At 48.1% G+C, this 27,533-nt stretch overlaps 1 protein-coding gene and 1 long non-coding RNA gene across 2 annotated transcripts in view; one reads left to right on the forward strand and one right to left on the reverse strand.

Moving 5' to 3' along the window:
• The window catches only part of LRRC31 (leucine rich repeat containing 31), a 39,359-nt gene extending 30,064 nt beyond the window's left edge, over window positions 1-9,295 (reverse strand). The window contains exon 1 of the mRNA XM_029059920.2: window positions 9,047-9,295. Coding sequence (XP_028915753.1) covers window positions 9,047-9,245 — 199 coding nt within the window. The 5' untranslated portion in view covers window positions 9,246-9,295. The remainder of the gene's footprint in view (window positions 1-9,046) is intronic.
• LOC114810133 lies at window positions 73-13,305 on the forward strand. Its single transcript, XR_003757861.2, has 4 exons — window positions 73-137; window positions 10,469-10,664; window positions 12,009-12,083; window positions 13,131-13,305. It is a non-coding gene; the product is annotated as an uncharacterized LOC114810133 (long non-coding RNA).
• The last annotated feature ends 14,228 nt before the right edge of the window (window positions 13,306-27,533 follow it).

The raw sequence follows: 27,533 nt of genomic DNA on the forward strand, positions 1-27,533 counted from the left end.
ATGGAAACCATGGAAACCATAATGGAAACAAGTGGTGAAGCTGGGATTAGAACCCATGACCTTCAGACTCCCAGGTCCGTGCTCTATCCACTACACCATGCTGCTTCTCATCCACGACTCCTTGCTGCTACTCTATGGTAGGTAAGATAAGATCAAGGTAGAGTGAGTAATAATAATAACTGTGGTATTTCTTAACAGCTTACTACGTGCCAGGCACTGTACTCAAAGCTGGGGTGGTACAAGCAAATTAGATTGGACACAGTTCCTGTCAAGCATGGGGCTCACATTCTTAATCCCCATTTTACGGTTGAGGGAACTGAGGCACAGGGAAGTGAAGTGGCTTGCCCAAGGGTACAAAGCAGACAAGTGGCGGAGCCAGGATTAGAGCCCATGACTTCCTGACTCCCAGATTCCGTCAAGCATGGGGCTCACATTCTTAATTGTAAGCACTTAACAAATACCACCATTATTATTATTATAGACCCCTTTCTCATGCCCTCCTTTCTGCCTGAAACTCCCTACTGAATCATAGTCCAGAGAAGCAGCGTGGCAAAGTGGAAAGAGCATGGGCTTAAGAGTCAGAGGTCATGGGTTCTAATCCCACTCTGCCACTTGTCAGCTGTGTGACTTTGGGCAAGTCACTTCACTTCCCTGGGCCTCAGTGACCTCATCTGTAAAATGGGGATGAAGACTGTGAGCCCCATGAGGGACAACCTGATCACCTAGTAACCCCCAGCTCTTAGAACAGTGCTTTGCACATAGTAAGCGTTTAACAAATGCCAACATTATTATTATTATTATTCTTAATCCCCATTTTACAGTTGAGGGAACTGAGGCACAGAGAAGTGAAGTGCCTTGCCCGAGGTCACAGAGCAGACAAGTGGCGGAACCAGAATTAGAACCCATGACCTTCTGACTCTCAGGTGCATACTCTATGTGCTATGCCATGCCGCTTCTCGGGGGTCACTCGACTGATTGGCAGTATGAAAACGAACAGTTTCTGGCGCGTCCAGGTGACGGGTTTCTGGCAGTGCCCGCAACTCGCAGTGATGGCATATTTATTTATAAATATTTATTTGCCATTGTTTTTATGAGACGTTCTTCCGCTTGACTCTATTTATTGCCATTCTTCTTGTCTGCCCGTCTCCCCCGATTAGACCGTGCGCCCGTCAAAGGGCAGGGACTGTCTCTATCTGTTGCCGATTTGTACATTCCAAGCTCTTAGTACAGTGCTCTGCACATAGGAAGCGCTCAATAAATACTATTGAATGAACGAATGAATGAATGGCATGAGCAGCTGGCAACCAACCAGACTAATTCCGGTGTCACCGCTCTCTTCTTCAATATGGCAATAGTTTGTACTGCTGCCCCTGCAGCCTCCACCACCAACACCACTGTGTCTGATGACCTCTAAATATCTGTAATTCTGTATATATCTTTAATTTATTCATTTATATTCATGTCTCTCTCCCCCCTCTCGACTGTGAGCTCGTCGTGGGCAGGGAATGTGTCTGTTTGTTGTTACATTGGACTCTCCCAAGCCCTTAGTACAATTGAACCAATGCATGACTAACGACTTCCCATTTAAACCTTTCATCAATCGGTGGTCTTTATTGAGTGCTTACTGCGTGCAGAGCACTGTACTAAACTCTTGGGAGAGTACAATATAACAATAGAACAGACACATTCCAGTGAGTTTGCTGTCTAGAGGGGGAGACAGGCATTAATATACGTAAATAAATTATGGATATGGACACAAGTGTTGTGGGGCTCGGGTGGATTCATAAAGGGAGCAAATCAAGGTGACACAAAAGGGAGTGGAAGAAAAGAAAAAAGGGATTCGTCAGGGAAGGCCTCTTCTATGTGGCAAGACTGTATCAGTCCTCCCGAAAAGCATGACCGTCCCAGCTAAAACTAGACATCTGGACACCATAAATCATCTGGACACCATAAGTTATTCACCAGTAACACTGGAGAAAAAACGGGGCCTATTGGGAAGAGCGAAGGTCTCGGAGTCAGAAGGCCTGGCTGCTAATCCTGGCTCTGCACTGGGTGACCTTGGGCAAGTCATTTCATTTCTCCATGTCTCTGTTTCCTCATCTGTAAAATGGGAGTTCAACACCGGTTCTCCCTCCTATTTTAGCCATAAGCTTTTCGTGTGATTCAGACTGTGTCCAACCCGATTATCGTGCTAGGCACGTAGTAAGGATTTAATAGGTACCGCAATTATCATTTCTTTATGCACAAATGATAGAGTAGATGAAGAGAAATACAATAGCAACAGGACTTCTATTTTGGATAGCTAGGAAGCTTGGGAGATGGTCGGTCTTTTGAAACATGAATTCGTCTGAAGGTGCTAGCGAATATGATGGACCTAATGGACATTCCTATTGGTATGGGTCAATCAAATATCATAACAAATCAGTGTTATTTACTGAGCACTTACTGTGAGCAGAGCACTGTACTTAGCGACTGAGAGAGCACGATAGAATCTGTAAGCCCGTCAAACGGCAGGGACTCTATCTGTTGCCGACTTGTTCGTTCCAAGCGCTTAGTCCAGTGCTCTGCACATAGGAAGCGCTCAATAAATACTATTGAATGAATGAATACAAAAAATCCCTGCTCCACAGTTTCAAGGGGGACACAGACATTAAGTTAAATTTTAGTTAAGGGAAGGAGCAGAGTATGAGGATATAGGCAAATATGCTGGACCCAGTGGACATTCCTACTGGTATGGGTCAATCAAATATCATAACGAATCAGTGTTATTTACTGAGCACTTACTGTGAGCAGAGCACTTTACTTAGCCACTGAGAGAGCACGATAGAATCGGCAGAAAAAAATCCCTGCCCCACAGTTTCATGGGGGACACAGACATTGAGGTAAATTTTAAGTAAGGGAAGGAGCAGAGTGTAAGGAGGAATATAGTGAGCCTTGGGGAGGAAGAGTTTCAAAGCGGTTAATTGGTAGTCAATCATATTTATTGATTTATTTATTGAGAGATGACAGTTCTGACCGGAAACTGCACTGACATTTTCCGACGTGCCGTCTATGATCTCGGAAAAGCAAGCTCCATCTGAGTTATCAAGCTATACACCTTTGGAAATTAAGTGAGAAGTGTTTTTTTCAGAAGGGAGTGGGAGAAGAGGGGAGGAGGGCTTAGTCAGGGAAGGCTTCTTGGAGGAGATGTGTCTTCAATGAGGTTTTGAAGTGGGGGGAGACCAATTATCTGTCTCATAGGAGGAGGGAGGTGGCGTTCCAGACCAGAGGTAGGGTGTGGGCGAGAGGTCGGCGGCGAGATGGAATAGATCGAGGTAGAGTGAGAAGTGTTCGATGCAGAAGTGGATGGGCAGCCACTGGAGTTTCTTGAGGAGGGGGCAAAGATGTTCTGAATGTTTCTGAAGGAAAAGGATCTGGGCAACAGAGTGGAGTATGGACTGGAGTGGGGAGAGACAGGAGGCGGGGAGGTCAGCAAGAAGGCTGACGGAATAATCGAGGTGGGATAGGATAAGCGGCTGCATTAACGTGAGAGCAGTTTGCACGGAGAGGAAGGGGCAGATTTCAGCGGTGCCGTGAAGGTAGAACTGACATGATTTACTGACGACTTGAATATGCGGGTTGAACGAGAGAGAGGAGTCAAGGATAACGCCAAGGTTACTACAACCCAGCCAGCACACTTTGCTCCTCTAATGCCAACCTACTCACTGTACCTCGATCTCATTCATTCATTCAATCTTATTTATTGAGCGCTTACTGTGTGCAGAGCACTGTACTAAGCACTTGGGATGGACAATTTGGCAACAGATAAGAGGCAATCCCTGCCCAATAATGGCCTCCCCTATGTCTCTGCCTACCTCTTGCCCTTTTCCTGCCTCTGGCCTGGAACAGCCTCCTTCTTCATATTCGACTGACAATAGCGTGGCTCAGCGGAAAGAGCCCGGGCTTGGGAGTCAGAGGTCATGGGTTCGAATCCCGGCTCGGCCACTTGGCAGCTGTGTGACTGTGGGCAAGTCACTTCACTTCCTCTGTGCCTCAGTGACCTCATCTGTAAAATGGGGATGAACCGTGAGCCTCACGTGGGGCGACCCGATTACCCTGTATCTCCCCCAGCGCTTAGAACAGTGCTCTGCACATAGTGAGCGCTTAACAAATACCCACATCATTATTATTATTACCTCCAAAGCCTTACTGAAGGCACGTCTCCTCCGAAAGGCCTTCCCTGACTAAACCCTCCTTTCCTCTCTCCCAGTCCTTCTGCGTCACCTTTTCTCCCGTCATTCATCCCCCTTCCCAGTCCCACAGCACTCAGGTATATATCATTACCCTATTTATTTTGTCAATGAGGTGTACATCCCCTTGATTCTATTTATCTTGATGTTGTCTTCGGTTCTGTTTCGGTTTGCTGCCCGTCTCCCCCATTTAGACTGTGAGCCCGCCACTGGGCAGGGATTGTCTCTATCTGTAGCTAAATTGTACATTCCAAGCGCTTAGCATATAATAATCGCTCAGTAAATACTATTGAATGAATGGGTGAACGAATATCCATAATTTATTTGTTTATATTCATGTGTCTCCCCCTCTACACTGTAGGATCATTGTGGGTAGGTAATGTGTCTACCGACTCTATTATACGGTCATATTGTACTCTCCAAAAGTTCTGCACCCAGTAAGCGCTCAATAAATAAGATTGATTGTTTGATCTAAGGTCACGCCCGCACAAGAACCCTGGTGCTTCGGACTTCCAGGTGCTTGATCTATCCACTAGGTAACACTGCTTCTCAGTGGGATCTTGCGCTAATACTGGGTGAAGCAGGTGAAATTATTCTCACCCAAAATCTGGAAGTTAGAGTGACAAGGAGGCCTCGGAGCAGTGTTCCCGGGGGCTGCGGAGGGAATGGTTTAGCTGATGGCAAATATAATTTGACGCCATCTCCATCTAGAATAATAATACTGTTGGTATTTGTTAAGCGCTTACTATGGGCAGAGCACTGTTCTAAGCGCTGGGGTAGATACAGGGTCATCAGGTCGTCCCACGTGAGGCTCACAGTTGATCCCCATTTACAGATGAGGTAACCGAGGCCCAGAGAAGTGAAGTGACTTGCCCCCCAGTCACACAGCTGACAAGCGGCAGAGCCGGGAGTCGAACCCATGACCTCTGACTCCGAAGCCCAGGCTCTTTCCACTGAGCCACACTACTGTTATTACTAATGATCAATCAATCAATTTTATTTATTGGGTGGAGAGCACGGTACTAAGCGCTTCGGGGAGAGTACAATACAACAGAGTTGGCAGACTTGCTCCCTGCCCTCGAGGAATTTTCGGACTAGTGAGAGTCTTACAATCTACTGCTACTATCCCTTCAACTAATAATAATAATAACAATACTCTTACCGTGCACTTGGGAGAGGAAGTAGAGCTACTAGATGTGATCGGAGACAGAGCATGGCCTAGTGGCAAGAGCCCGGGCTTGGGAGTCAGGGGTCGTGGGTTCTAATCCCGGCTCTGCCGCCTGTCTGCTGTGTGACCTTAGGCAAGTCACTTCACTTCTCTGGGCCTCAGTTACCTCATCGGTAAAATGGGGATTGAGACTGTGAGCCCCATGTGGGAGAGGGACTGTGCCCAACCTGATTAGCTTGTATCTACCCCAGGGCTTAGACCAGTGATTGGCACATAGTAAGCGCTTAACAAATACCACAATTATCCTTATTATTATTATTATTCAAGGTGCTTAGAGTCTAACAGGGGAGACAGACACAAAAATAAAATACAAGTAGGAGGAAGCAGTAGAGTACTGAGATATGTCCATTAGCGCCATGGAAAAGAAGCACCAAAGTGGCAGGGAGGAGGAAATAGCAGCGTGGCTCAGTGGAAAGAGCATGGGCTTTGGAGTCAGAGGTCATGAGTTCGAATCCCGGCTCTGCCACTTGTCAGCCGTGTGACCGTGGGCAAGTCACTTGACTTCTCTGGGCCTCAGTTACCTCACCTGTAAAATGAGGATGAAGACTGTGAGCCCCACGTGGGACAACCTGATTCCCCTGTGTCTCCCCCAGCGCTTAGAACAGTGCTCGGCACGTAGTAAGCGCTTAACAAATACCCACGTTATTATTATTATTAAATAGGATGGGGCTATGTGAGATTAATCTGGGATGTAGCCGGGAATCCAGGAATGTGTCACCTGGAAAATCCCCGCCACACTCGCACACTCTGTCCAGGAAAATAGAATAGAGCACCTCTTCTGGCATTTTGTCATTTGAAAATGGCATTGCTCAGACACATCAGCGGTTAGCGGGAGAATGGTAAGTCACTTGGTCTACCGTCTCTGTTATTTTGTACTCTCCCAAGCTCTTATCACAGTGTTCTGCACACAGAAAGGGCTCGATAAATATGACTGACGGGCTGACTGAAAAGCTTCCACGGGTTTGGTTCTCCAGTTGGGCGCCTTGAGAAAAACAGCCCAGTTGTGTGTCCTGTAAGGCAGCAGCAACGGCAATTCAAACAGCGTAGCTCAGTGGAAAGAGCCCGGGCTTGGGAGTCAGAGGTCATGGGTTCGAATCCCGGCTCTGCCACTTATCAACTGTGTGACTGTGGGCAAGTCACTTCACTTCTCTGGGCCTCAGTTACCTCATCTGTAAAATGGGGATTAAGATTGCGGGACAACCTGATGACCCTGCATCTACCCCAGCGCTTGGAACAGTGCTCGGCACATAGTAAGCGCTTAAAAAATACCAACACTATTAATTCCCAAGGCGAAGACAGGCTCTGGAGACTCTTCTGCATTGTAGTCTCCCAATCACTTAGTACAGCGCTCTTCACAGAGTAAGCGCTTGGTAAATACCACAGATTAATTGACCGACCAAGGGGATTCAAAAGTTCAATAAACGGCAAACCTTTCGCAGTAGTGATTTAGAGAAAGTAGAGGGCTTGGCAGTTAAGGTTTAGTCAGTTGATGCTATTAATAATAATAATAATAATAATAATGTTGGTATTTGTTAAGCACTTACTATGCGCAGAGCACTGGTCTAAGCGCTGGGGTAGACACAGGGGAATCAGGTTGTCCCACGTGGGGCTCACAGTCTTAATCCCCATTTTACAGATGAGGTAACTGAGGCACAGAGAAGTCAAGTGACTTGCCCAGTCACACAGCTGACAAGTGGCAGGGCTGGGATTCGAACTCATGACCCCTGACCCCAAAGCCCTTGCTCTTTCCACTGAGCCACGCTGCTTCTCTAGCAGGAAAGCAACGAGGCTTAGTGGAAAAAGCCCAGGCCTGTGTGACAGAGGACCTGAATTCTAATTCTGGCTCTGCCACGTATCTGCCGCGTGAACTTGGGCAAGTCACTGAACTCTGTGCCCCAGTTACCTCATCTGTAAAATCCCACCGTCTCCTAGCTAGACTGTGAGCCTCAAAGAGGGACAGGGACTTTGCATGACCTGATCATCTTGCATCTACCCAAGCAATTTGTACAGTGCTCAGCACGTAGTAAATGCTTAACAAGTATTATTAACAACTATTATTATTATTATCATTATTATTACCCGTACCTCAATTTCCTCATCTGTCCAATGGGCATAAAATATCTGTTATCTCTCCCTTTTAGACTGTGAACCGCGTGTGGAACAGGGACAGTTTCACTGTATCCGCCTTAGTTCAATGCTTCGCACATAGTGAGCACTTAATAAATACCACCATTATTATCTCAAGCCCTCCTTGTGGGCGACAGCTCTTGACAGACGATCCTCACAACTATGACAAAGTTAGTTCCTGAAAGCTGCCTCGAGTCACTCCGTGTAGGATAGGGACTATCTGCTCTGATTACTGTGTATCTACCCCGGTGTTTAGCCCAGTGCTTCTGCCAAGATGGAGACGACTTTTCTCTAGGAACAGTGACATAAATGTCATCCCCAAACCAAGTTTCATTTCCTAGTTTTACCAAATTACCCACAATACTATAGAGAATCAATAATAATAATTGTATTTGTTAGGTTCTTACTATGTACCAAGCACTGGGGTAGAGATACAAGGTAACCTAAGCGCTGGGGTAGATACAAGTAACCAGGGTGTCCCACGTGGGGCTCTCAGTCTTAATCCCCATTTTCCAGATAGGGTAACCGAGGCACAGAGAAGTGAAGTAGCTTGCCCAAGGTCCCCTAGCAGACAAGTGACGGCGCTGGGATTAGAACCCGCGTCCTGTGACTCCCAAGCCCCGGCTCTGCGTGGCTTCCTCAGCTGTAGCCGAGCGACATAGCAAATTGAAAGCATCTACACCGTCGGAGAGTTTCCATGATAGAGTAGCCGATTTTTACTCCACTCCGCCTCTAAATTGTAAACTCCTTTAGGGCAGGGAACATGGACTGCCAATTTTGTTATATTCTACTCTCCCAGTAACATAGCACACAGGAATGATAATAATGTTGGTATTCTCAATGGATGCGATTGACTGATTGTACTTTTACTCCACATAAGTAAAATAATAATAATAATTTTGGTATTCGTTAAGCGCTTACTATGTGCAGAGCACCGTTCTAAGCGCTGGGGTAAATACAGGGTCATCAGGTTGTTCCACATGAGGCTCACAGGCTTCATCCCCATTTTACAGATGAGGTAACTGAGACACAGAGAAGTTAAGTGACTCGCCCACAGTCACACGGCTGACAAGTGGCCGAGCCGGGATTCGAACCCGTGCCCTCTGACTCCTGAGCCCGCGCTCTTTCCACTGAGCCACGCTGCTGGATGCGTCGCCCTTCCCCAGTGACTCTGTCTGGAAATCAGCTATCCCGCCCTTATCCCCATTCCCCAGCTCTGCCGTTTGTCTCCTGTGTGACCCTGGGCAAGTCGCTTCACTTCTCCGGCCTCAGTTTCCTCATCTGTAAAGTGGAGATTCAAAACCCGTTCTCCCTCCTTCTTGGTGAGCCAGGGACTCTGCCCGACCACTTTAAACAGTTCTAGTAAGCACTTAACCAATAGTAGCATTATTGTTAATGACAATAATAATAGGAAAACACATTTTTTAAATCATTACAGAGGAGGAGATCAGCGAGGGGTCACCTGTCTCAGCGGTGGTCTGTCCTCCGGCGGTCTGGACATCTGGCGGGGAATCACCTGTTCCTCCCGGCTCGATTCCCTCGCCGAAGCTGCCAGTCTCAGCTTTCGCTTCTTCTTCTCGTCCTCCGAATAACTTGGTGACAAATGAGGGCCGAGGTTTTTCCCTCTCTTTGGAGGATTTTTGCCCCTGAGTCTGTTTCATGATTCAGGAGACTTTCTCAAGGTCGCACCTTCCGGTTTCCCCACGGCACTTGATTGGGTATCTGAGAAAAGAAATGTAAAAAAACCAAACACACACAGTGACAGAGGCAGAAAGACATTTGCAGAGCAGCAGCTGCCAACCTCCCGGGGAAAAGTATTGTATTTGAGCACAAAGGCTTCTGGCCACCCCCTCGACGATTTCTTCCTTATTGTCTAAAGTCAAACAGGAGAGCTGTAACGCGGGATCAGGTGACGCAGTTGTGCAGAAGAAAATTTAAAAGCGAACTCACTTTTTCTTTCCTAGTGTGGAGTAGAAGTCACTAATCGATCGATCGATGGTATTTGTTGAGTGCTTACTGCGTGCAGAGCACTGTACTAAGCTCTTGTGTGGCCTTCAGAAGCACCTGGGTTCTAATCCCAGCTCTGTCGCGTCTGCTGTGCAACTTTGGGCAAGTCACTTCGCTTCTCTGTGCCTCAGTTCCCTCATCTGTGAAATGGGGATTAAGACTGTGAGCCCTATGTGGGACAGGGACTGGGTCCAACCAAACAAGCGACCAGTCTAGAGGGAAAGACAGATATTAATAAAGCCCTCCCTTTGGCAAGAACAACAAATCAATCGATCAGTCAATATCAGTGACATTTAATGCAGCGTGGCTTAGTGGCAAGAGCCCGGGTTTGGGAGTCAGAGGAAATGGGTTCTAATCCCGGTTCCGCCATTTGTCCACTGGGTGACCTTGGGCAAGTCACTTCTCTTTTCTGTGCCTCAGTTGCCCCATCTGTAAAATGGGGATGGAGACTGTGAGCCCCACGTGGGACGACCTGAATACCTTGTATCGACCCCCCTGCTTAGACCAGTGCTTGGCACATAGTAAGCCCTTAACAAATACCATCATTATTATTACTAGAGAAGCAGTTTGGCCTAGTGGCAAGAGCACAGGCTTGGGAGTCAGAGGACATGGGTTCTAATCCTGGTTCCGCCACTTGTCTGCTACGTGACCTTGGGCAAGTCACTTCACTTCTCTTTGCCTCAGTTACCTCATATGTAAAATGGAGATTAAGAACAAGGAGCTCACAGTCTAGACATGAGTGAAAACATGAGCCAACTCTTGAGACGTTGCCACCCTAATCAGTCATATCACGTTAAAATGGACTACAACCAGGCTTTACTCATTCTTTTCCATCCATCTGTATATAACCACACCCCTAAACTGTTTTATTATGCAGCTGGGCTAACATATCCCATGGATATCACAGACATCTCAAAAGATGACAGAGCCTAAATCGCGGTTCATCCAGATTTGTTCCGGGAAGACGGATTTTCGACTGGCCTGCCCCTCTCCAACACTGATACAGACTTGCACGCCAAGTTTTAAATTTTAAGCTTTGAGCTTCCTTCCCTTAGAAAACAGCGTGCCTAATGGTAAGAGCACAAGACTGGGAGTTGAATAACTTGGGTTCTAATCCTGTATCTGCCGGGCTTGTCAGCTGGGTGAGTTTGGGCAAGTAATGATAAATAATGATTGTGGTATGTGCTAAGCACTGGGATGGATACAAGATAATCAGGTCCCACGTGGGACTCACAGCTTATGCAGGAGGGAGAAGTCGCTTCACTAGCTTTTAACAGATACCATCATTTATTCATTCATTCTCTGTGCTTTCGTTCCATCATCTGTAAAATGGTGATTAAATCTTTATTCTCCCTTCCCCTTAGACTGTGAATCCCATGTGGGGCAGAGATTGCGTCCAATCTGATTTTATTACAATACTTCAACACTTAGCGCAGTCCTTGGCAAAATATAAGTGGTTAACAGTTGCTATTATTATTGTCATTATTGTTAATTATTTTCCCTGCTCAGTGACTCCTGCTGCCTAGTTCTGTGGCTTCAGCATGGCAGTAGCATCGATTAGACCGTAAGCCCGTCAAAGGGCAGGGACTGTCTCTATCTGTTACCGGTTTGTACATTCCAAGCACTTAGTACATTGCCCTGCACAGAGTAAGTGCTCAATAAATAGTATGGAATGAATGAATGAATTAAGCACTTAGTACACTGCTCTGCAATCAGTAAGCACTCAATAAATACTACTGATTTACACGGAACTGTGAGGTGGACGTAATAAGTCCAGAACAAGTGAGGGGATAAGGATCTCTCTCTCTTTCTTTTTTAATAGCATTTGTTTAGCGCTTACTATGTACCAGCCACATAGTAAATACTGTAGATACAAACTGAAAACGGGTTGGACCCAGTCCACGCCCCACATGGGGCTCGCAGTCTTAGTCCTCATTTTACAGATAGGGCAACTAAGGCACAGAGAAGTGAAGTGACCTGTCCAAAGTCACACAGCAGGTGAGCGGAAAAGCTGGGATTCGATCCCAGGTCCTTCCAACTCTGCTGTGTGACCTTGATCGAGGCACTGCACTTCCCTGTGTCTCAGTTACCTCATCTGTAAAATGGGGATTAGGACTATGAGCCCCATGTGGGACAGGAACTGGGTCCCATCTGATTTACTTGTATCTACCCCTGCACTTAGATCAGTGCCAGGAACGTAGTAAATTCATTCATTCATTCAATAGTATTTATTGAGCGCTTACTATGTGCAGAGGACTGTACTAAGCGCTTGAAATGTACAAATCGGTAACAGAGACAGTCCCTGCCCTTTGACGGGCTTACAGTCTAATCGGGGGAGACGGACGGACAAGAACAATAGCAATAAATAGAATCAAGAGTAAATCCCACTATTATTACTATTATTATTATTCCTGCAGGAATTGCCTCCTTGCGTGCAGTCATCTTGAGTCTCCGCCCTCGACTCTCTCCGGTGCCGCTGCTGCCCAGCATAGGTGAGTTTTGATTTGGAGCGGATTGCCCGCCGCTCGCTAGCCACTGGCCGAGCTAGGAATGGAATGGACAGGCCTCGGCTTGACTCTCCCTCCCCTAGCTGAAACTGGTAGAGGACTGGAAACTCTCCAGGTGTGATCCTGACAGAGGGTGCTGGGGTGCATACAAGGTAAAATAATTGTGGTGTCTAAGTGCTTACTATGTGCCAGGCGCTGTACTAAGCACTGGAGTGGGTACAAGCTAATCAGGTTGACAAAGTCTCCGTTCCACATGGGGTTCCCAGTCTTAATCCCCATTTTACATATGAGGTCATTGAGGCATAGAGAAGTGAAGTGATCGCTTAAGATCACAAAGCAAGACAAGTGGTAGAACTGGGTTTAGAACCCACATCCTCTGACTCTCAAGCCCGTGCTCTTGCCACTAGGCCATGCTGCTTCCCTTTTTTAACACTCATATTCTAGAACTGTATTTTTAACCTGTTTCTATTGCTGACTGGATTTTTGCCCTATTTGTATAAGTGTCCTTCCTCTGCTTAGATTGTGAGTCTTTTGTGGGCCAGGAATCAGATGGAAATTTGATTTTTCACATTAAATATACTTTCACATTGAGTAAATAAACTTCAGTATTTATTATCATCATTGCTAATCATCATCATCACTGTGGCATTTGTTAAGCGCTCACCATGTTTCAAGCACTGTATGAAGCTCTGGGGTAGATAGAAGATAATCAGTTTGAACACAGTCGCTGTCTCAAAAAACTAAGTAGGAGGGAGAACAGTTATTGGATCCCCATTTTACAGATGAGTTAATGGAGGCACAGATAAATCAGTTAAATTGCCCAAGGCCACACAGCAGGCCAGTGCAAGAGCCGGGATTAGAACCCAGGTCCTCTGACTCCCAAGCCCGTGCTCTTGCCGCTAGGACAAACTGCTTCCCTTTATATGCTATAAAGGCTTTAAAAATGTTAGGCATTATTGTATTGAACAACCGAGAGAGAGGAGAAGCAGGGGAAAGGTTTAAAGCAGAATTTCCTCTACTTCTGCCTGCCAGAAGCTGTTGCATCCCCTTCCTGCCTCTGAGAACTGAGGAAGAAGCAAGAAGCCGCTCGGAGCTAAACGTGATCTTCATCTGCCCACCCAAGGCACTGACCCCTTGAGATTTTCCTGATGTGACGGTGGACCTGTCCAGCCCAGCTTCAAGCAACTGTGCATTTGCTGCTTTTCTTGATCGTCTACCTGTTTTCTTTTTTATGACAGCTACAATTCTCCCATGGGTCGTGCATGCAGGGGAAGCAGCGTGGCACAGTGGAAAGAGCCCGGGCTTCGGAGTCAGAGGTCATGGGTTCGACTCCCGGCTCTGCCACTTGTCAGCTGCGTGACTGGGGGCAAGTCACTTCACTTCTCTGTGCCTCGGTTCCCTCATCTGTAAAATGGGGATTAACTGTGAGCCTCACGTTGGACAAGCTGATTACGCTGTATCTACCCCAGTGCTTAGAACAGTGCTCTGCACATAGTAAGCGCTTAACAAATGCCAACATTATTATGCATTTTACGCTGGCAGTTCTTGCCCGAGTCCTCTACCAGTCTCGACTACGGGAGGGAGAGTCAAGCGGAGGGATATCCATTCCATTCCTAGCTTGGCCAGTGGCTCGCTGGTGGAAGGCAATCTACTACAAGTCAAGACTCCCCCGTGCCGGGCAGCAGCGGCATGGGAGAGAGTCGAGGGCGGAGACTCAAGTTGACTCTGCAGAAGGAGACTGTGGTAAAACACTTCCGCATTTTGACGGAGAAAACTCTCTGGATCCACTACCAGAACGATTGCGGATGGAGGTGGGACGTTCTGGGAGAAACGGGTCCATGGCGTCGCTCTGGGTCGGAGACGACTGGACAGCCTAGGTCCAGACATTGGCCATGATTTCCTTTAGGTCACACAGTCTGGGATATTCTCAAGTGAAGTGGATAAGGAGAAGACGGTGGAAAAAGACAAGGTGATTATTTTCAAAACATAATCTTTTTAATCTATGCTCATCCCTTTGGGGATTCATCTACTCCCGTGGCTTCAGTTAGCAGCTCCCAGCCAAGGAGTCATAAATCTATCTCTGAGCCCCCATCTCTCTCTTTCTCTGTATTCTTTCATTTCTTCCTGGGTGTAATAGGAGGATTGAGACTGTAAAGGTTCGTTTAGACTGTGAGGCCGTCATTGGGCAGGGATTGTCTCTATCTGTTGCCAAATTGTACATTCCAAGCTCTTAGTACAGTGCTCTGCACACAGTAAGCGCTCAATAAATACTATTGAACGAATCGAATGAATAGTAATAGTTGCTATATTAATAATAACCCCTCTCAGGGTCCCACCTGGAGAGTTTCCAGTCCTCTACCAGTCTCGACTACCGGAGGGAGAATCAAGCAGAGGCCTGTCCATTCCATTCCTAGCTTGGCCGGTGGTTAGCCAGGGCAGGCAATCAGCTACAAATCAAAACTGCCCCGTGCTGGGCAGCAGCGGCACGGGAGAGAGTCGAGGGTGGAGACTCAAGTTGACTGCGTGGAAGGAGGCAACGGTAAGCCACTTGTAGATTTTGACCAAGAAAACTCTCCGGACCCCACTACCAGAACGGTAGCCGACGGAGAGCCGGGGAGTTCTGGGAGACATGTGCCCGTGGCGTCGCTACGGGTCAGAGACGACTCTACGGCATGAGACAAGACAAGATTAGTAATAGCGGTAGAAATAATAATACTAGTAGTAATAGTAACAGTGACAAAAGTAATAATAATGTTGGTATTTGTTAAGCGCTTCCTATGTGCCGAGCTTTGTTCTAAGCGCTGGGGTCGATACAGGGTCATCAGGCTGTCCCACCTGAGGCTCACAGTCTTAATCCCCATTTTACAGATGAGGTCACTGAGGCACAGAGAAGTGAAGTGACTTGCCCAAAGTCACACAGCTGACAGGCGGCAGGGCTGGGATTAGGACCCATGACCTCTGACCCCCAAGCCCGGGCTCTTTCCACTGAGCGGACGCTGCTTCTCAATAACAGTTACAGTAATAGTAGCGTCACATTTACTGAGCACTCGTTTGATGCCATCGAGAGCAAGGTATGGTTATACGGTAAGCTTGGAAGGAGCAGAGAGAGAGTTTGGGAGTAGCAGGTGAAGAGAGTTGATATAAAAGATGTGTAGCTGGCAGAGGCCTTGAAGCTGATCTCGAGGCATTTTGGCTGAATGTCAAAGAAAAAGGGGAAGCTACTGTAGATTCTTGAAGAGTGGAGAGATGATTGAGCGCTTACTGTGTGCAGTACTCAGTGCCTTGGGAAAGTACAACGGAACTGTCAGGTGGGATCTCTGCCCACATGGAGTTTACAGTCGGCAGGAGAAGTCACATATTAAAATAGATTAGGGATATTCATTCATTCATTCATTCATTCAGTCGCTTACTGTGTGCCGAGCACTGTACTAAGCACTTGGAATGTACAAATCGGTAACAGATAGAGACAGTCCCTGCCCTTTGACGGGCTTCCGCTCTAATCGGGGGGAGACAGATAGAAACAGTAGCAATAAATAGAATCAAGGGGATGAACATCTCATTAAAACAATAGCAAATAAACAGAATATGTGTAGAACACCATTCTAAACCCCACAGTATATATAAGTTATTCAGGTCGGACACAGTTCCTTTTCCACATGGGGCTCACAGTCTGAGTAGGAGAAAAAAGATGTATCGAATCTCCATTTAACAGGTAAGGAAACTTGGCCACAGAGAAGCTAAATGCATGGCGTAGTGGCTAGAGCACGGGCCTGGGAGTCAGAAGGTCATGGTTTCTAATCCCGGCTCTCCATTTGTCTGCTGTACGACTCTGGGCAAGAAACTTCACTTCCCTGGGCCTCGCTTTCCTCATCTGTAAAATGGGGATTGAAACTGTGAGCCTCAGGAGGGACAGGGACTGGGTCCAACCAGACTTGCTTGTATCCGCCCCAGCGCTTTGTACAGTGCCTGGCACATAGGAAGCGCTTAACAAATACCATAATGATTTTAATCATCACACAGTAGACAAGTTTCGGAGTTCGAATTAGAACTCAGATCCTCTGACTCCCAGGTCTGTGCTCTTTCCACTGGGTCACAGTGACCACCTGTGCTGGGCAGCAGCGGCAGAGGAGAAAGTCAAGGGTGGTTACTCAGGTTTACGGTGCGGAAGGAGACAGTGGTGTAAACCACTTCCGGATTTTGACCCAGGAAACCCTATAGATCCACGACCAGAACGATTGCAGAAGGAGAGCGGGGAATTCCGGAAGAGATGAGTCCACAGCGTCGCTATGGGTCGAACACGACTGGACGGCAAAAGGCAAGACACTGACGCTCACTGATCCAAACTCCATAGTTTTAACTGCAACCTGTACTGTTTCTATTCATCTTCATTTATTTTTTATCTTCATGTCCATCTATAAGAACACGCATTTGGTCCAAAATTACCAAATAGTCACCAAACCACCAAGTATTGTAGGCTCTTGGAAAACAGAATAATCTAGAAAGAACACTACGGCAGGATGATTACACCCTTCTTTGAACAAGGAATTCCAATCCCATTCTCAAACAGAAACCACAAAGGAGCCTTTTGCCATTCATTCATTCAATTGTATTTATTGAGCACTTACTGTGTGCAGAGCACTGTACGAAGCACTTGGAAAGTACATTTCAGCAACAGAGACAATCACTACCCAACAATGGGCCATGATTCTGTCTACCAAGCCCCCGTCAAGCCACTGGGTATCGTGGCCTAATAGAGCACAGGCCTGGGAGTCATAAGGGCATGGATTCTTATAATAATAATGACTGTGGTATTTTTAAGCACTTACTACATGCCAGGCCCTGTACTGAGCACTGGGGTGGTTACAAGCAAATTGAGTTGAACACAGTCCCTGTCCCACATGGGGCTCAGAGTCTCAATCCCCATTTTACAGATGAGGTAACTGAGGCACAGCGAAGTGAAGTGACTTACCTAAGGTTATACAGCAGACAAGTGGCAGAGCCGGGATTAGAACCCAGGTCCTTCTGACTCTCCCTCACTACTCATCTCGACTCTCTCGCCCCCCTTTCCCTCCGCCGCTCTCGCGCCACTAACCCACAGCCCTGGATCACCTCCTCCGTCCGCCTCCTACGCTCCTATGCTCGAGCTGCTGAGCGCCGCTGGCGAAAGTCCAAGCACCAAGCCGACCTCACACACTTCAAATTTATCCTTTCCTGCCTTAACTCTGCCCTCTCCTCCGCCAGGCAAAGCTTCTTCTCCTCCCTCATCGACACCCATGCCCGTCACCCCCGCCGATTGTTCCGGACCTTTAACTCTCTCCTTAGGCCCCCTGTTCCTCCCCCTCCCCCATCTCTCACCCCTAATGATCTGGCCACCTATTTCCTCACGAAAATCAACACGATCAGGTCTGAGCTCCCCAAAGTCACCCCTTCGCCTCTCCCCTCCCCCCCAACAACCCCCTCCCCTACTTTCCCATCCTTCCCTGCAGTATCCTCAGAGGAGATCTCCTCCCTCCTCGCAAGTGCCACCCCCTCCACCTGCGCCTCGGACCCCATTCCCTCTCACCTTCTTAAAACCATCGCCCCCTGCCCTCCTCCCTTCCTTAACTTCTATTTTTAACCACTCAATCTCCAAGGGCTCCTTCCCCTCTGCCTTCAAACACGCTCACGTCTCCCCCATCCTAAAAAAACCCGCTCTTGACCCCACTTCCCCCTCCAGTTATCGTCCTATCTCCCTACTACCCTTCCTTTCCAAAATCTTAGAACGAGTCGTCTACAATCGATGCCTAGAATTCCTTAACTCCCATTCTCTCCTAGACCCCCTCCAATCTGGCTTCCGTCCCCTCCACTCTACCGAGACTGCTCTCTCTAAGGTCACCCGTGACCTCCTTCTTGCCAGATCCAATGGCTCCTACTCCATTCTGATCCTCCTTGACCTCTCTGCTGCCTTTGACACTGTCGACCATCCCCTCCTCCTCCGTACCTTATCTCACCTTGGCTTCACGGACTCTGTCCTCTCCCGGTTCTCCTCTTACCTCTCTGGCCGATCATTCTCGGTCTCCTACGCTGGAGCCTCCTCCCCCTCCCATCCTTTAACTGTTGGAGTTCCTCAAGGGTCAGTTCTTGGCCCTCTTCTGTTCTCCATTTACACTCACTCCCTCGGTGAACTCATCCGCTCTCACGGCTTTGACTACCATCTCTACGCAGATGACACGCAGATCTACATCTCCGCCCCTGTCCTCTCCCCCTCCCTTCAGGCTCGCATCTCCTCCCGCCTCCGGGACGTCTCCACCTGGATGTCTGCCCGCCACCTAAAACTCAACATGAGCAAGACTGAGCTCCTCATCTTCCCTCCCAAGCCCGGTCCGCTCCCAGACTTCTCCATCACCGTGGATGGCACGACCATCCTTCCCGTCCCGCAGGCCCGCAATCTCGGTGTCATCCTTGACTCGTCCCTCTCGTTCACCCCACACATCCTATCCGTTACCGAGACCTGCCGGTTTCACCTCTACGATATCGCCGAGATCCGCCCTTTCCTCTCCACCCAAACGGCTACCTTACTATTACGGGCTCTCGTTATATCCCGGCTAGACTACTGTGTCAGCCTTCTCTCTGACCTCCCTTCCTCCTCTCTCGCCCCGCTCCGGTCTATTCTTCACTCCGCTGCCCGGCTCATCTTCCCGCAGAAACGATCTGGGCATGTCACTCCCCTTCTTAAACAACTCCAGTGGTTGCCTATCGACCTCCACTCCAAACAGAAACTCCTCACTCTAGGCTTTGAGGCTCTCCATCACCTTGCCCCTTCCTACCTCTCCTCCCTTCTCTCTTTCTACCGCCCACCCCGCACGCTCCGCTCCTCTGCCGCCCACCTCCTCGCCGTCCCTCGGTCTCGCCTATCCCGCCGTCGACCCCCGGGTCACGTCCTCCCGCGGTCCCGGAACGCCCTCCCTCCTCACCTCCGCCAAACCGATTCTCTTTCCCTCTTCAAAACCTTACTTAAAACTCACCTCCTCCAAGAGGCGTTCCCAGACCGAGCTCCTCTTCCCCCTCTACTCCCTCTGCCATCCCCCCTTTACCTCTCCGCAGCTAAAGCCTCATTTTCCCCTTTTCCCTCTGCTCCTCCACCTCTCCCTTCCCATCCCCACAGCACTGTACCCGTCTGCTCAACTGTATATATTTTCGTTACCCTATTTATTTTGTTAATGAATTGTACATCGCCTTGATTCTATTTAGTTGCCATCGGTTTTTACGAGATGTTCTTCCCCTTGACGCTGTTTAGTGCCATTGTTCTTGTCTGTCCGTCTCCCCCGATTAGACTGTAAGCCCGTCAAACGGCAGGGACTGTCTCTATCTGTTGCCGACTTGTTCATCCCAAGCGCTTAGTACAGTGCTCTGCACATAGTAAGCGCTCAATAAATACTATTGAATGAATGAATGAATGCTCTATTCACTAAGCCACGCGGACTCTGCCGCTTGTCTGCTGTGTGACCTTGGGCAGGTCACTTCACTTCCCTGGGCCTCAGTTACCTCATCTGTACAATGGGGATTAAGACTGTGAGTCCTATGTGGGACAGGGACTGTGTCCAACCTGATTATATTCTATCTAACCCAGCGTTTAAAACAGTACCTGGCACATGGTAAGTGCTTAACAAATACCGTAATTATAATTATTACTACTAATTGAAGCCACCAACTTGGATTTTAAAAAATGCCTCAAAGACAGATCTATTTGTAGCACAGCAAGTATTACATCAGCATTCCATCAACTTTGTCTGGCGGCAGCTCGGATTCTGGAAAATGGAAATCCGCCAATGACCACCAGATTAAGTAATAATGATGGTATTTGTTAAGCGCTTACTAGGTGCAGAGCACTGTTCTAAGCGCTGGGGTAGACACAGGGTCATCAGGTGGTCCCACGTGGGGCTCACAGTCTTCATCCCCATTTTACAGATGAGGGAACTGAGGCCCAGAGAAGTGAAGCGACTTGCCCACAGTCACACAGCTGGCAAGTGGCAGAGCCAGGAGTCGAACCCATGACCTTTGATTCCAAAGCCCGGGCTCCTTCCACTGAGCCACGCTGCTTCTCTAAGTCAAGCTAAGGGACGTTCATTCATTCAGTCTGCAGCCCAGAGCGAAATCCGATTCACTCTCCCACCTTCAAAGCCTTACCGAAGGCCCATCTCCTCCAAGAGGCCTTCCCAGACTAAGCCCCACTTTTCCTCATCTCCCACTCCCTTCTGCGTCGTCCTGATCTGCTCCCTTTGCCCTTCCCCCTTCCCAGCCCCTCAGCAAATATGTACATATCAGTTATTTTATTTGTACTGACGTCTCTCTCCCCCACTCGAGACTGTAAGCCTGTGGCGGGCAGGGAATGTGACTGTTTCTTACTTAATTGTACTCTCTTCACAGGAAGTGCTCAATAAAAACGAACGAATGAATGAATGAATGGAGCTTCCAGTCTACGGGGGAAAGACAGACATTAAAATAAAGGGCATAAAGGGCAAATAGTAGAGTATGAGGAGCTGGGGTGAGTATTAAAGTGCTTACGGGGTACACGGGCAATACAGAGGGGAGGATTTCTACTCTTCACTATCACGCCGCCGCCAGAGAGAAAAGCAGTGTCCGGCCTCGCACAGTCAAGGAGGGAATCCTGAAGGGATGCCGCACGACATTTAATATTTTCCTAAACACGCCTTCAACTACCTAAGAGGAGGCTCTGCCAAGCCAAATACTTGAATTTCAGGCCAACATCTCAAGTTTAAGGAAAAGAATGGCGAAGGCCCTGATGGGCTCTACCTGAGGCAGGTGATTGCTGGACTGTGGGGGTGGAGCATGGAGGGAGGAGGGACTTTCCCTGTTTTACCCGGTAAGGGGCCTGGTCCAGTCAGTGACTACGATGGAGAGCCACAGCTGTGATGCCTAAGGCAGATAAAAGGCGTTCATTTTAGCTGGCAAGGAGGCCCGCGGGAAGCAGCCAGAAGAGATGAAGTAGAAAGCTTTCCACAGTCACCTTGGTGATCAGAGGTGTGGTTTGATTTTACTATGTGTCACCAAGAGTCCCCCGTTCCAGGAAGGTCCTGGTTGGTATGAGCTGGGGGCACGCATCAGTCCGAAAGAGAACAGCGTGGCTTAGTGGGCAAAGCAAGGGCCTGGGAGTCAGAAGGTCATGTGTTCTAATTCTGCCTCCAACATGTCTGCTGTGTGTCTTTGGGGAAGTCACTTTACTTCTCTGTTTCAGTGCCCTCATCTGTAAAATGAGGATCGAGACTGTGAGCACTGCAAGGGACAGGGACTGTGTCCAACACGATTTGCTTGTACCCACCCCAGTGCTTATTACATTGCCTGGCACTTGTAAATGCTTAACAAGTACCACAGTTATTATTATTATTAGACCTCCTCATCTTCCCACCCAAATCCTGCTCTCCCCCTGACTTTCCCATCATTGTAATAATAATAATAATGATATTTGTTAAGCGCTATGTGCCAAGCACTGTTCTAAGCGCTGGGATAGATACAAGGTGATCAGGTTGTCCCACCTGGAGCTCACAGTCTTCATCCCCATTTTACAGATGAGGGAACTGAGGCTCAGAGAAGTGAAGTGACTTGCCCAAAGTCACACAGCTGGCAAGCGGCGGAGCTGGGATTAGAACCCATGACCTCTGACTCCCAAACCTGCTCTCTTTCCACTGAGCCACGCTGCTTCTCACTGTAGAAAACACCATCATCCTTCCTGTCTCACACAACCTTGGTGTTAGAAGCTGTGTTGCCTTTCTCATTCCCCTGCTAGTTTTCATGGACTCCCGTCAATGGGCAGGGACTGTCTCTATCTGTTGCCGATTTGTCCATTCCAAGCGCTTAGTACAGTGCTCTGCACATAGTAAGTGCTCAATAAATGCTATCGAATGAATGAATGGACTCTGGAGTTCCCTGAGGGCTCTTTCAAGTAGCAGAGGGGTGAGCGAAGCCAGGTCAAAGGTTAGTTTCTGATTTGGGGTTGTTTTTTTTGTTGGGGGGGGTTGGTATGGTATTTGTTAAGTGCTCACTATGTGCCAGGTACTGTACTAAGCACCAGGGTAGATAAAAGCTAATCAGGTTGGACAGAGTCCCTGTCCCACATGGAGCTCACCGTCTTAATCCCTAGAGAAGCAGTGTGGTTCAGTGGAAAGAGCCCGGGTTTGGGAGTCCGAGGTCATGGGTTCGAATCCCTCTTCTGCTGCTTGTCAGCTGTGTGACTGTGGGCAAGTCACTTAACTTCTCTGTGCCTCAGTTACCTCATCTGGAAAATGGGGATTAAGACTGTGAGCCTCACGTGGCACAATCTGATTATCCTGTATCTGCCCCAGCGCTTAGAACAGTGCTCTGCTCATAGTAAGCGCTTAAATACCAATATTATTATTGTTATTTTGCAGATAACTAAGGCATTAAGAAGTGAAGTGACTTGCCAGTGGTCACACGCAAGTGCCTAGTGGATAGAGTCCGGGCCTGGCGTGGCTCAGCGGAAAGAGCCTGGTCTTCGGAGTCAGAGGTCATGGGTTCGACTCCCAGCTCGGCCACTTGTCAGCTGTGTGACTATGGGTAAGTCACTTAACTTCTCCGTGCCTCAGTTACTTCATCTGTAAAATGGGGATTAACCGTGAGCCTCAGGTGGGACAACCTGATGACCCTGTATCTATCCCAGCGCTTAGAACAGTGCTCTGCACATAGTAAGCGCTTAACAAATACCAACATTATTAGAAGAACCTGGTTCTAAACCTGGCTCCACCATTTATCTGCTGGGTGACCTTGGACAAGTCACTTCACTTCTCCGGGCCTCATTTCCCATGCCTATAAAACTGGGATTAAGACTGTGAGCCTCATGTGAGACAGGGACTGAGTCCAAACCGACTGTATTCCATCTGCCCCAGGGCTGGGTTCGGTGTCTGGCGAATTGTAAGTGCTTTATAAATACCATTAAAAAAGTGCAGTGAGACTGAGGGTGGGGTGAACGCCAAATGCCCAAAGGGTTGAGATCCATGTGCGAAGACGACGCAAAAGGAGATATTCCACATGGGGCTCACAGTCTAAGTAGGAGGGAGAATCTCCATTTTGCAGATGAGGGAAGCGCAAAGAGAAGTCAAGTGACTTGCCCCAGGTCCTACGGCTGACGCTGGCTGCGCTGGTATTGGAACCCAGGTCCTCTGACTCCCACGCCTGCGTTCTTTCCACTAGGCCACGTGGTATTTGTTGAGCATTTACTCTGCGCAGAGCAGTGTACTGGGCACTTGGGAATGCACCATCGAGTTAGCAGACGGGAATTCTGTTCTCATGGAGACAGAATTACTATCTGGCAATTAGTAATTAAAATCTAGTAGGAAAGATAGACACTGAAATCCATGCACATCAGTACATAAAATCATTTATTATTCATTCAATAGAATTTTTTGAGCACTTATTATGTGCAGAGCACTAAGAGGTCATGGGTTCGAATCCCGACTCTGCCACTTAGCTGTGTGACTGTGGGCAAGTCACTTAACTTCTCTGGGCCTCAGTTCCCTCACCTGTAAAATGGGAATTAAGACTGTGAGCCTCCTGTGGGACAACCTGATTACCCTGTATCTACCCCAGCGCTTAGAACAGTGCTCTGCACATAGTAAGTGCTTAATCAATACATTATTATTATTATTACAATACGGCAACAGATAGAGACAATCCCTGCCCAGTAACGGGCTCACAGTCTAAATGGGGGAGACAGCAAAGCAAAACAGAGCAAAACAAAACATCAAGTTAAATAGAATTATCATTGACATTGAGTGCTTACTACGTGCAGAGCACATTATGACACAGTAGATGTATTCCCTGTCCACAACAAGCTTACAGTCCAGAGGGGAAGACAGACCTTAAAATTCATTAATTGAATTACAGGGTTGTACATAAGTACGGTGGGGATGAGGGAATTCAAGCAATTTCAAGTGTGAGGATGACAGAGAAGGGAACTGGAGAAGAGAAACTGAGGGCTTAGACAGGGCTTGTGTTTTTAATAAGGCTCTGAAGGTGGGGAGAGTGATGGTCTATCCAATACGGTCCATCCGATGGATCTCTTGATGCCAGGGTGAGATTTGGTATTCTCTTAAATCAGTGTTGGACAAGTCCTAAGAATGTTCATAAATCTGCTGTTCATGATCTCTGCTCTTAAATGATAACCCATTCTTGCAGCTCGGGAGTCAGAGGTTGCGGGCTCTAGTCCCGGCTCCGCCACTTGCCAGCTGTGTCACTTTGGGCAAGTCACTTAACTTCTCTGTGCTTCAGTCACCTCATCTGTAAAATGGGGATTGAGTGTGAGCCCCACGTGGGACCACCTGATAACCTTGTGTGTATCCCAGTGCTTAGAACAGTGCTTGGCACATAGTAAGCGCTTAACAAATGCCATCATTATTATTTCACCTTTACAATATCGCCAAGATCTGCCCTTTCCTCTCCATCCAAACGGCTATCGTGCTGGCACAAGCTCTCGTAATATCCCGACTGGATTATTGTGTCAGCCTGCTCTCTGATCTCCCTTCCTCCTGTCTCTCTCCACTCCAGTCTATTCTTCACTCCGCTGCCCGGCTCATCTTCCTGCAGAAACACTCTGGGCCTGTCACTCCCCTTCTTAAAAACCTCCAGTGGTTCCCTATCGACCTCCGCACAAAACGAAAACTTCTCACTCTAGGCTTCGAGACTCTCCATCCCCTCACCCCTTCCTACCTCTCCTCCCTTCTCTCTTCCCACCGCCCACCCCGCACGCTCCGCTCCTCCGCCGCCCACCTCCTCACCGTCCCTCGGTCTCGCCCGTCCCGCCGTCGACCCCTGGCCCACGTCCTCCCGCTGTCCCGGAACGCCCTCCCTCCTCACCTCTGTCAAACTCATTCTCTTCCCCTCTTCAAAGCCCTACCGAGAGCTCACTTCCTCCAAGAGGCCTTCCCAGACTAAGCCCCCCTTTTCCCTCTGTTCCCCCTCCACCCTCTGCTCCTTCCCCTCACCTCAGCTGAGTCCCCTTTCCCTCTGCTCCTCCTCCTTCCCCTCCCCTCAGCACTGCGCTCATTTGTATATATTATTTATTACCCTATTTGTTTTGTTAATGAGGTGTACATCCCCTTGATTCTATTTATCGTGATTATGTTGTCTTGTTTTTGTTTTGTTCTGTTTTGCTCTGCTGTCCGTCTCCCCCGATTAGACTGTGAGCCCGTCGTTGGGCAGGGATTGTCTCTATCTGTTGCCGAATTGTACATTCCAAGCGCTTGGTACAGGGCTCTGCACATGGTAAGAGCTCAGTAAATGCTATTGAATGAATATGAAGAGGGTGGGAGTTTCAGGCCAGAGGCAGGATGTGGGTGAGGGGTCAGAAGCAAGATAATAATAATGTTGGTATTTGTTAAACGCTTACTATGTGCAGAGCACTGTTCTAAGCGCTGGGTAGATACAGGGTAATCAGGTTGTCCCACGTGAGGCTCACAGTTAATCCCCATTTTACAGATGAGGTAACTGAGGCACAGAGAAGTGAAGTGACTCGCCCACAGTCACACAGCTGACAAGTGGCAGAGCCGGGACTCGAACCCATGACCTCTGACTCCCAAGCCCGGACTCTTACCAAGTAGATGAGACTGAGGTACAATGAGTAGGTTGGCATTAGAGGAGTGAAGTATGCAGGCTGTTATAGTAGGAAATCGGGGAGGTGACTCTATGGATACGCTACCAGAATGACTGCAGATGGAGGCGGGGTGTTCTGGGAGAGAGAGACTCATTCAATAGTATTTATTGAGCGCTTACTATGTGCAGAGCACTATACTAAGTGCTTGGAATGTACAAATGGGTAACAGATACAGTCCCTACCCTTTGATGGGCTTACGGTCTAATCGGGGGAGACGGACAGACAAAAACAATAGCAATAAATAGAATCGAGGGGATGAACGTCTCATTAAAACAATAGCAGATAAATAGAATCAAGGCGATGTACATCTCATTAACAAAATAAATAGGGTAATGAAGATATATACAGTTGAGCGGACGAGTACAGTGATGAGGGGGTGGGAAGGGAGAGGGGGAGGAGCAGAGGGAAAGGGGGGAAAAGAGGGCTTAAGGGGAAGAGAGATGTACCCATGGCGTCGCTATGGGTCGGAGAAGACTCGACGGCATATGACAAGACAACGTAGGGGTGGGAATGGTGAGCGAGTGTTCTAAAGCCTGAGGTAAAGAGTTTCTGTTCTTAGTGCTATCCTTCTCACTGTGCTTCGGTCTCGTTTGCCTCACTGCCGACCCCTGGCCGATTAGACCGTAGGCCCGTCAGAGGGCAGGGACTGTCTCTATCTGTTGCCGACTTGTTCATTCCAAGCGCTTAGTACAGTGCTCTGCACACAGTAAGCGCTCAATAAATGCTACTGAATGTCCCCTCTCTGGCCTGGAACACCCTCCCTCCTCAAATCCCACAGACAATTCCTCTGCCCCCGCTTCAAAGCCTTACTGAAGGCCCATCTCCTCCAAGAGGCCTTCCCTGACTAAACCACGCTTTTCCTCATCTCCCACTCCTTTCTGTGTCACTCTGACTTGCTCCCTTTGCTCTTCCCCCTCCCAGCCCCACAGCACTTCCGTATATATCTGTCATTTTATTTATTTTTGTTGATGTCTAGCTCCCCCCTTCTAGACTGTGAGCTCTTTGTGGACAGGGAATGTCACTGTTTATTGTTGTATTGACCTTTGCCAAGCGCTTAGTACAGTGCTCTGTACACAGTAAGCACCGGATAAATACGATTGAATGATTGAACGTGGAGGTGGATGAACAACCACTGGAGGTTCTTGAGGAGTGTATATATCTATTTATCTATTGTGTTGCTACTGATGCCCGTCTACTTAGAGAAGCAGCGTGGCTCAGTGGAAAGAGCACGAGCTTGGAAGTCAGAGGTCATGAGTTCAAATCCCAGCTCTGCCACTTGCCAGCTGTGTGACTGTGGGCAAGTTGCTTTACTTCTCTGTGATTACCCTGTATCTCCCCCAGCGCTTAGAACAGTGCTCTGCACATAGTAAGCGTTTAACAAATACCAACATTTTATTTGCTTATTTTGGTTTGTCGTCTGACTGCCCCTTCTAGACTGTGGGCCTATTGTCGGGTAGGGATTGTCTCTATCCCTTGCCGAATTGTACTTTCCAAGCGCTTAGTATAGTGTTCTTCACACGGCAAGTGCTCAATAAATACACTTGAATGAATTAATGACTGAATGAGTGAGTGGGGAAACATGGACAGAATGTTTCTGTAAAAAAATGATCTAGGCAGCAGAGTGAAGTATGGACTGAAGTGGGGAAAGACAAGAAGAGGCAGGGAGGTCAGCAAGGAAGCTGATGCAGTAATAATAATAATGATGATAATAGTATTTGTTAAGCACTTACTACATGCCAGGCCCTGAACTAAGCATAAGACAAGATAGGATA

Source organism: Ornithorhynchus anatinus, chromosome 1, assembly GCF_004115215.2.
Source record: "Ornithorhynchus anatinus isolate Pmale09 chromosome 1, mOrnAna1.pri.v4, whole genome shotgun sequence".
Lineage (NCBI taxonomy): Eukaryota > Metazoa > Chordata > Mammalia > Monotremata > Ornithorhynchidae > Ornithorhynchus > Ornithorhynchus anatinus.